The following is a 10,677-nucleotide window of genomic DNA, read 5'->3' on the forward strand; positions in this document are numbered from 1 at the left end:
TCACTGAAGCCTCTCTCTTTACAGCCCCGCTCTCTTCACTGAAGTCTCTCTCTTTACAGCCCCATTCTCCTCACTGAAATCTCTCTCTTTACAGCCCCACTCTCCTCACTGAAATCTCTCTCTTACTGCCTCGCTCTCTTCACTGAAGCCTCTCTCTTTACAGCCCCGCTCTCTTCACTGAAGTCTCTCTCTTTACAGCCCCATTCTCCTCACTGAAATCTCTCTCTTTACAGCCCCACTCTCCTCACTGAAGTCTCTCTCTTACTGCCTCGCTCTCCTCACTGAAGCCTCTCTCTTTACAGCCCCACTCTCCTCACTGAAGCCTCTGTCTTTACAGCCTCGCACTCCTCACTGAAATCTCTCTTTACAGCCCCACTGAAATCTCTCTCTTTACAGCCTCACTCTCCTCGCTGAAGTCTCTCGTTACAGCCTCGCTCTCCTCACTGAAATCTCTCTCTTTACAGCCCCACTCTCCTCACTGAAATCTCTCTCTTTACAGCCCCACTCTCCTCACTGAAATCTCTCTCTTTACAGCCCCACTCTCCTCGCTGAAGTCTCGCTCTTTACAGCCCCACTCTCCTCACTGAAATCTCTCTCTTTACAGCCCCACTCTCCTCACTGAAATCTCTCTCTTTACAGCCCCACTCTCCTCGCTGAAGTCTCGCTCTTTACAGCCCCGCTCTCCTCACTGAAATCTCTCTCTTTACAGCCCCACTCTCCTCACTGAAATCTCTCTCTTTACAGCCCCACTCTCCTCGCTGAAGTCTCGCTCTTTACAGCCCCACTCTCCTCACTGAAATCTCTCTCTTTACAGCCCCACTCTCCTCGCTGAAGTCTCGCTCTTTACAGCCTCACTCTCCTCACTCAAGTCTCGCTCTTTACAGGCCTGCTCTCTTCATTGAAGTTTCTCTCTTTACAGCCTCACTCTCCTCGCTCAAGTCTCGCTCTTTACATCCCCACTCTCTTCACTGAAGTCTCGCTCTTTACAGCCCCACTCTACTCACTGAAATCTCTCTTTACAGCCTCGCTCTCCTCGCTGAAGTCTCTCTTTACAGCCTCGCTCTCCTCACTGAAGTCTCGCTCTTTACAGCCCCGCTCTCCTCGCTCAAGTCTCGCTCTTTACAGGCCTGCTCTCTTCACTGAAGTCTCTCTCTTTACAGCCTCACTCTCCTCGCTCAAGTCTCGCTCTTTACATCCCCACTCTCCTCGCTGAAGTCTCTCTTTACAGCCTCGCTCTCCTCACTGAAATCTCTCTCTTTACAGCCCCACTCTCCTCACTGAAATCTCTCTCTTTACAGCCTCACTCTCCTCACTGAAGTCTCGCTCTTTACAGCCCCACTCTCCTCACTGAAATCTCTCTCTTTACAGCCCCACTCTCCTCACTGAAATCTCTCTCTTTACAGCCTCACTCTCCTCACTGAAGTCTCGCTCTTTACAGCCCCACTCTCCTCGCTGAAGTCTCGCTCTTTACAGCCCCGCTCTCCTCGCTCAAGTCTCGCTCTTTACAGGCCTGCTCTCTTCACTGCAGTCGCTCTCTTTACAGCCTTATTCTCCTCGCTCAAGTCTCGCTCTTTATATCCTCACTCTCCTCGCTCAAGTCTCGCTCCTTACATCCCCACTCTCTTCACTGAAGTCTCGCTCTTTACAGCCTCGCTCTCCTCGCTGAAATCTCTCTCTTTACAGCCTCACTCTCCTCACTGAAATCTCTCTCTTTACAGCCCCATTCTCCTCACTGAAATCTCTCTCTTTACAGCCCCATTCTCTTCACTGAAATCTCTCTCTTTACAGCCCCATTCTCCTCACTGAAGACTCGCTCTTTACAGCCTCACTCTCCTCACTGAAATCTCTCTCTTTACAGCCCCATTCTCTTCACTGAAGTCTCGCTCTTTACAGCCTCACTCTCCTCACTGAAGTCTCGCTCTTTACAGCCTCACTCTCCTCACTGAAATCTCTCTTTACAGCCTCACTCTCCTTGCTGAAGTCTCGCTCTTTACAGCCTCACTCACCTCATGAAGTCTTGCTCTTTACACCCCTGCTCACCTCTCTGATGTTCAGCCTGTACTGCCCAGCTTTTGTTGCTGAAGTCTCGCTCTTTACAACCCCGCTCTCCTTGCTGAAGTCTCGCTCTTCACAGTTCCTCTACCCTCACTGAAGTTTTGCTGTGTGTAGCTCCCCTCTCCTCGCTGAAGTTCCGCTTCTTACAATCCCACTCGAGTTGCTGAAATCGATCAAACGAACATCATGACTTAGTGTCATCATCTGCCTTTTCCTTGTACCCCTGCACATTGTTCCTATTCAAATAATTATCTCATCCGGTCTTGAATGCCTTGATTGATCCTGCCTCCACCAAACTTCCAGGCCGTGCATTCCAAACCCCTGCCGCTTACATGAAAAATCTTATTCTCGCATCACATTTGCTTCCTTTGCAAATCCTTTTAAATGTATGCCCTCCCGTGCTTGATCATTTTAAGAATGGGAACAGTTTCTCCCTATCCACTTTGTCCAGCCCCCTCATGATTTTGAACATCTCCAACATATCTCCTCTCAGCCTTCTGCTCTCCAAGGAGAACGTCGCAGTCTCTCCAATCTATCCTCATAACTAAAATCTCTCATCCCTGGAACCATTTTTGTAAACCTCTTCTGACCTCTCTCCAATGCATCACACTCTTAACCACTGTGCTACCGTGTCGCCCATAACGCACACAGTCTAACGCACACAGTCTGACGCGCGCAGTCTGACGCACACAGGCTGACGCACACAGGCTGACGCACACAGGCTGACGCACACAGGCTGACGCACACAGACTGACGCACACAGACTGACGCACACAGACTGACGCACACAGACTGACGCACACAGACTGACGCACACAGACGAGCGCCCACAGACGAGCGCCCACAGACGAGCGCACAGACGAACGCACACAGACTAACGTACACAGACTAGCAAGGGGTTGGACAAGTCTGCTTCAAGACATGTTTCAATAAAAGCTATATCGTCAAATGTGTTCGTGACCTCAGCTCAGTGACCTCTGTAATGCCACCGTAGGCAAGTGCACGGTCAATTCCAGTCCCACTTGTCCCGGAGTCACAGCACAAGTGAATTAGCCAATAATTCTTGTAAAAATTCCCGAAGTCTTTGGCCCTTGGCTGCCTAGTAATTACAGTCACCAAGTTTGTAAGTTGAAACACAATTAATGTTTATTTATAACAGGGCAGCACGGTGGCGCAGTGGGTTAGCCCTGTTGCCTCACGGCGCCGAGGTCCCAGGTTCGATCCTGGCTCTGGGTCACTGTCCGTGTGGTGTTTGCACATTCCCCCCTGGTTTGCGTGGGTTTCGCCCTCACAACCCAAAGATGTGCACGGTAGGTGGATTGGCCACGCTAAATTGCCACTTAACTGGGGGGGGAAAAATGAATTGGTTACTCTAAATTTATTTTTAAAAACAAATTTTTTTTTTATTTATAAAAAGAATAATGATGAAATATGCAGTAATTGCACCTGGATAACAAGCAAGCTAACCTACTACCACCTTTTCTGTCCCAACCTCTACCCACCCAGAAGAAGACAAAGTGGGTGGTGGAAAGGGATGAAAATGATCGGGATGAAGGTAAAAAGAGAAGAGTCTTTGCTTCCAGTGGTAGTTCTTTAGCACTCTTTCTGCACAGCGTGCTGGTGATCAAAGTCCTTGATTTGCAGCCTGTAACGATCTTCACTATAGTTTATAAATGTATTGCAGCTTTTCCTAGAGAGGTCCCTTTGGCTTCACATTAGTTTGGGTTTATTTCTAGGCCTCTGCCTTCTCTACAGAGAGAGTTGAACGGTTCTCCCCTGCTTGCAGCCTATAATGGTTCCCCTGTACATAGATTCATCCAGGCTCCCTGGCAGTTCAGAAACACAGCCTCTTTGGAGAAAACAGAGAGGGGATAGGAAGCAGTCCTTCCTCCAGTCTCCCAGCAGTCAAACCGAAACCAAAGCACAACTCTTGAAGCTCTGAAACATTCCTAGGGACCAGATCCAAACATCACCTGTTACCAGATGGAGCACAGCCTTTCAGGCTAATTCAATGGCCATCCATCATATCAATCAAACCAAATTATCACTGATGCCAGTCTATCTCAATCACAGTCTAAAACATCCCAGCCTTCTGGAAACTACTGATTGAATTAAAGGTACAGGCTGCTATGCCTTAAAGTCACAAGTCCATTAAACATTGATGGATCAAAAATGTAATGGCAAAAATAAAATAAAGGGGAATTAAGGTAATAAACAGAGAACTAACAAGAAAAAACGGGAAGGTCCCTTACACCTCACTAGACGTTGTGCAGTGTAAAATATTAAACACTGTTTGTCGTTGTAATGACTTAGGCCAGGCCTTTGAGATTGGCCAATTAGAATAAGAGTTCCCTGATTAGTGGCCCAATCAGGGAACCCCTTTCTCTGTGTCAGATTCTCTGCACTCCCAGTGTAGACAGCAAGTTGAATAATGCACCTGGTTGTTCGACTGTTGGCTTTGTAAATAAAAGGAATTCTGGTGAAGGGACTTCTGCCTCCATGGACTTCTTACAGTAGCCCACTTTCTAGCCTTTGTTTTCTTCGTTTTGCAGATTTACTAACTTTCTGCCTTCCATTTCCGGCTTTGATTCACTGGAGCAGAGAAGACTGAGGGGCGACCTGATCGAGGTGTACAAGATTATGAGGGGCATGGACAAGCTGGATAGGGAGCTGCTGTTCCCCTTAGTTGAAGGGTCAGTTATGAGGGGATACACGTTCTAAGTGAGGGGTGGGACATTTAGAGGGATTTGAGGAAAAACCTTTTTACCCAGAGAGTGGTGACGTCTGGAATGTACTGCCTGGGAGGGTGGTAGAGGCGGGTTGCCTAACATCCTTTAAAAGTAACTGGATGAGCACTTGGCACATCATAACATTTAAGGCTATCGGCCAAGTGCTGGCAAATGGGATTAGGTAGACAGGTCAGGTGGTTTTCATGTGTCAATGCAGATTAGATGGAAGGGCCGAAGGGCCTCTTCTGCACTGGATTATTGTGTGATTGTTTCTAAATTTATGCCCAAGTTTCCACTCCCCAACCTAGCTAGTTTGAAGCTTCCCCAACAGTATGATGTATCCCATTAGCCAGTACAAATCCCATCTCTCCCAAAATCCATGCCATTGTCCAGAACTCCAAAGCACTCATTCCTGTACCATAGCTCTGGATTCATCCATTATTGTCACTTTTGCTGTGCAGAAATTGCTATCTTTCAGTTTACACTTTCCAAACACCCTAAAATCTGCCTGCAGGGACTTCACGTTCCTCCTACTCCGTGTTCACCTTGAATAAAATCAACCACGAAGGACTGGATATTGTGTCCAAATGACTGAAACGCACCTTCTCTGCCAGGTCCGGTTTTTCTAACTCTCAAATGGCCTGCATTCCAAAGAAGGATAAAGAAAATGCTTCACAGACACTCTGAAGCTCTCCTTGAAGCACAGCAGCTTTGACATTAATGATCGAGAGGGGCTTGCTACCAATCATTCAAAATGGCAACAACTTGTCCATCAAGCTGCATCTTACATTGAGTTCAAGTACCTTCATGAGGCAGAGCAGTGGCATAGCGGGAAAGAAAAGGCAGCAAAGCTTGCAATCCAGATCCCACTACATTGTGGAACATCCTGCTCCACGTGGCCCAAGATCTGCAGTTGAAAATTGGCCTGTTCAGTCACATGAAGACTCATGGCAGAAACGTGAAACCTGAATAGATGTCATCCTCGAATCGAGGGACAGCCTGCTGAAGGACTATGTTTTCCTGACCAGCCTGCCCAGGTCCATGCTCTGTCTTGGGCCTTCTCTCCCACTCTCTATACTCCTGCCACTTCCTGTCAGGTGTGCACTCTATCAAATTCAAATACTTGACATGATCTGCTTTGTTCCACTGGGAATTGTCCATCTGTCATTTTGCGCCTCTGAAGAAGTTGAGCCCAGAAAGTTGTTCTCTTTTCATGGGTTCTGACTGAGCTGTATGTTAGAGGACAGTCTGAAGCCTTTATGCTAATAAATTGATTTTCTTTGTCCAGGTCTGCTGGATGGGACATGTTCAAACAAGGCAAAGAGAAGAGCCAGGAAGGAAAAAGTGAAAGAAAGTGAATCCTCTGAGACACCAATACCCACCCCCAGCCAGTGTGTATCTGATGTCAAGGAAGGGAAAGGGTTCCGTTGTTCTGTGTGTGGGAAGATATTTCGCTGGCCCAGTCTCCTGGATACACACCTACGTGTTCACACAGGAGAAAAACCATTTGAATGCACCTTCTGCACAAAGCGTTTCTGTACCTCCAATGGGCTGCGGATGCATCAGCGAACCCACAATGAGTAGGAGTTAGTTGATGGAACGGCATTTAATATGAATTGACCCTACTGCCTGCTGATACCCTTGCATGCACTTGGATCATTGGTAGTACAGAACTTGGGAGTATTTCTGGAAACAGAGACATGCTGTCGAAGCTTTTCATCTTGCACAGCTGGAAGAATGACAAATTTCAAAGAGAACAGCAATCTATACTGCATGACAAAAGGGGTACTGATTGGTTGACAAGTCAGCTCTGATTGGTCAAGACACTGTCATGATGAATGCAACAGGGAGCTGTTGTTCCCCTATGCTTTAATTTATTGAAAAAGGATGTAATGTCTGTACATATTCCTTTTGCCTGCAGAGTATAGGTCCCTGCTTACTTCTCGCTAGCAAGCTACATTACGAGCCCAACTGAATCTTAAATTGGTTGACAGCATGTCTGTTTTTCAGCAATTGTTTCTTTCTCATGACATGTTTTCATAAGATCATTAGAGCTGAAGAAAGCTATTCAGCACATAATTTATCCATCTAGAATGACCCTACTGTCTCCTCTCACCCCCGTCTTGTTAATTATTTCTTAAATGAATCCAAGGTATTTTGTACCTCTACTCCATTAAATAATTCTATGTATTTTTCGTGAAGAATTTCTTACCAGTAGTCGAAAATGGACATATTTTCTTTTTAATTCTCTTCATCAATATCCATAAGATCACCTTTCAAATGTCACCAGTCCAAGCTATAAAGTTTGTCCCATAACTCAAAGACCTGATGCTAATCTCAGCTATGGGTTTCTTTGCACTGCCCTCAGCAGTTATAACTGCTTTGTATTTTTACTATTTTAGTTGTGTAGTTTAATGTTCTCTTGGTTAGGTTCCCCCATATATTTTAATAATGGATAGTGGAATGGAATAAAAATTAATGATTTGATCAAATTGATGGAATTTAATAGAGATGGAATACATCAGCGATGGATTAAAATGATTCATGTAATATAAGAACAACTGTTTGCTATTCAGCCTCTCAGGCTAGTTCATAGATTATCATAGAATTTACAGTGCAGAAGGAGGCCATTCGGCCCATCAAGTCTGCACTGGCTCTTTGAAAGAGCACCATACCCAAGTTTAATACCTCCACCCTATCCCCATAACCCAGTAACCCCACCCAGCACTAAGGGCAATTTTGGACACTAAGGGCAATTTTATCATGGACAATCCACCTAACCTGCACATCTTTGGACTGTGGGAGGAAACCGGAGCACCCGGAGGAAACCCACGCACACACGGGGAGGATGTGCAGACTCCGCACAGACAGTGACCCAAGCCGGAATCGAACCTGGGACCCTGGAGCTGTGAAGCAATTGTGCTATCCACAATGCTACCCATGTTAGTTTAGATCATGTCTGTACTTTATGAAGTGGGATTGATTCAATGTAGGAATGCTTTGCTTAAGTGAAATGAACAATATACTTGAATGTGTAATGGATTGTTTTTATTTTTGAATGTGATATCCTGTCCCAAATTTTCACACTACAGCCCCCCACCTTTGCTCCCTCAAGTCCAACCGGAGCACATGACCATTCAGCTGGTTAATTGCCAGATCCAGCTGAACTACATCAAGAATCATTAGATCCTGCTCACGACTACAGGAATATCCTAGAATGGAACAAACACGCCAGTTTATTTTCTCCCCAACTAACCATATCCTTAAACCCCTCTCCCTGCCTCACTTTCAATAAGCCCAGGAGCCCATGGACTTATATGTTACTAAAATTGAGATCAATTGTTGCTTACCTCTCATTTCTGGTTTAGCAAATCAAACCCTTGCCCTGACTTCACATTTTTCATCTCCCTTCATGTCGTCTCAGCTCCTCTTTTACATGAGACCCACCTCTTACGTCCTCAACACTCATTTCCATTAAACTTCTAACCAACAAGTTCTTCTTAGTCCCCATGCTGGTTGATGCTGTAATCTGTCCCCTCCCTTTCAAATCTGCTAATATCACCAGGAAAACCTCAAAGATTGGTTTTGGAGAAATAGGTTTTAATTCATGGGGCACGCACCAGTAAATGAACTGTGCTAAAACCAGTGGACTATATAACCAGGGCTTTGTACCAAATAGTTGGGGGAGGGTGCAAGGGAGAGGAAATAGGGAAAGTGAAAAGAGAAAGGACAGGCAATTATGCAGGGCAGTAATGTGGCTAATGAAAACCAGTGTGTGTAAGAAAGGAAAGAGTAGTACAAGGAATACCAGCCCGAGGTCAGAGCAGGGAAAAATGGTTAAAGACACAACTAAAGGCTCTTTATCTTAATCAAGCAGCATTTGTAGCAAGATGGATGAATTGATAGCAAGTATAAGCAAATGAGTATGATATGATCGGCATATCAGCTGCAAAATGTCATGGTACAAAGGCTTTGGTGTGTCCTTGTACATGCATCACAAAAAGTTAACTTACAGGTAGATACAGCAATTAGGAAGTCAAATAGAAATGTGGCCTTTATTGCAGGGGGAATGGAGAATAAAACTAGGAAAATCTTGCTACAATTATACAGAACATTGGTGAGACTCTTATTTAGATCTTAGCTGTAGTCACCCTGCAACCATGTTTCTGTAATGGCTGCATTAGACTCTGCTTGTGCAATGAATTCATCCATCTTGTTATGAATACTGCATGCAGTCAGAAAAAGAACTTTGAATTCTGTCTTTTTACTGTTTTCCCCTACTTTGATGTACTCATGTTTGTATACTTTGTCCCTTCCTGTCACAGTCTGGTATCACTACCAGTATCTTTATCCTGTGCTATGTCCTTGTCCTTTCCAAATCTCCCTTGAGTCAACACTTTTTTTCATTATTTAGTTTAAAGTCCTCTCTAAAGCCCTAGTTATTCAATTTGCCAGTTGTCCCAGTATGTTTCAGGGGAAGATTGTCCCAACGACACAACTCCCTCTTTTCCAAGTACTGGTGTCATTGCCCTATGAATCAGAACCCATTTCGCCCACACCCATTTTTTGAGTTATGAGTGGGTCATTTTGTTCTTATGACCTTGAAATAGTTGATCACATCATCTTCCAATACACCTTTTCCATTGTCTTTTTGGGTTGGGCTCCACTAACCTGATTCTATTCATATCTATCCAGCCATAACCAGAGAATCACAAGCAATAGCTTCTTCTTCTTCCTGCCCTTGCACTATTACAACTAGAGTCAGCATCAGGTTCCACAGGTACACAGATGACATCAACTCTAACTCACCAGTGCCTCAGCCCCTTTACCTTTCTTAATTGTCTTGACTTCTTGTCTGCTGCCCAGGCCGGGATGAACTACAGTTTTACAAACTAAATATTGGGAAGACTGAAGCTATTGTCTTTGGTTCCTGCCGCACACATACTGTTCTGTAATCTCTAGTCCTTTCCCTCATCACTGGCTAACCTTGGTGTCATATTTGATGCCAATTCAATATATCCACTCCACCAGAAGTACATAGTTCCACCTTTGTAATATTGCCTCTGTTTTACTTCATCTGCTGCTGACACCCTGCTTTTGTTGCCTCCAGATTTCAAAGTTTTACAGCACAGAAAGAGGCCCTTCAGCCCATCATGTCTACGCCAACCATCAAGCATCTATTCTAATCGCATTTTCCACCACTTGGTCCGTAGTCTTGTATGCTATTGCGTTTCAAGTGCTCAACTATTTGAGTTTGATCTCGCACACTCTTGATGGTCTCTTATCCCCCACCCTTCATAAACTTGAATTTATTGGAAACTCTGCCTATTTCTTCATTTGCATCAAATCCGTTACTCCTTTTCTTGCTGACCTTTGGCTCCTGGTCGACCAATGCCCTAATTGTAAAACTCACATTCTCGTGTTCAAATCCCCATACAACCTCACTCCATAGGTGTACCCCTCCTCCAAGAACTTCAAGCAATGGCTTCTTTGCCCTAATTTCAGGTACCTGGATCCTAAACTAAACCATATGTCCTTAGCCAAACCTTTAGTTACCTATCCTAATGTTCCTTTTGGCTCAAAGTAATTTTAATGCTCCTATGAAACACCTTGAGATGTATTCCTACATTAAAATCAAAGACACTGGAACCTCGCCAATCTAGTAATCTATTCTTTAGAAACATAAGTTGCCCTGAAATGTTTTGAGCAGCCCCAAACAATTCAGTATTATTTTAGTCCAGTACTTCGGGACCAGCAACCTGGAAGATGCAGTATTCAGATAAGTAAAACAATTTTTATTACTGCTTTATCCACTGTTCCAGAGCAAATATTTGCACCCAACAATGTTTTTCCAGCTTATTTGGTTGTGCTCATTGAATAGTCCAGAAATGAC

At 44.8% G+C, this 10,677-nt stretch overlaps 1 protein-coding gene across 1 annotated transcript in view; it reads left to right on the top strand.

Moving 5' to 3' along the window:
* LOC140386458 (uncharacterized) overlaps positions 1 to 10,437 on the top strand; it is a 35,156-nt gene extending 24,719 nt beyond the window's left edge. Inside the window, exon 3 of the mRNA XM_072468821.1 lies at positions 6,073 to 10,437. Coding sequence (XP_072324922.1) covers positions 6,073 to 6,368 — 296 coding nt within the window. The 3' untranslated portion in view covers positions 6,369 to 10,437. The remainder of the gene's footprint in view (positions 1 to 6,072) is intronic.
* Positions 10,438 to 10,677: the final 240 nt, after the last annotated feature.

Source organism: Scyliorhinus torazame, chromosome 12 (assembly GCF_047496885.1).
Source record: "Scyliorhinus torazame isolate Kashiwa2021f chromosome 12, sScyTor2.1, whole genome shotgun sequence".
In the NCBI taxonomy this organism is placed as follows: Eukaryota; Metazoa; Chordata; class Chondrichthyes; order Carcharhiniformes; family Scyliorhinidae; genus Scyliorhinus; species Scyliorhinus torazame.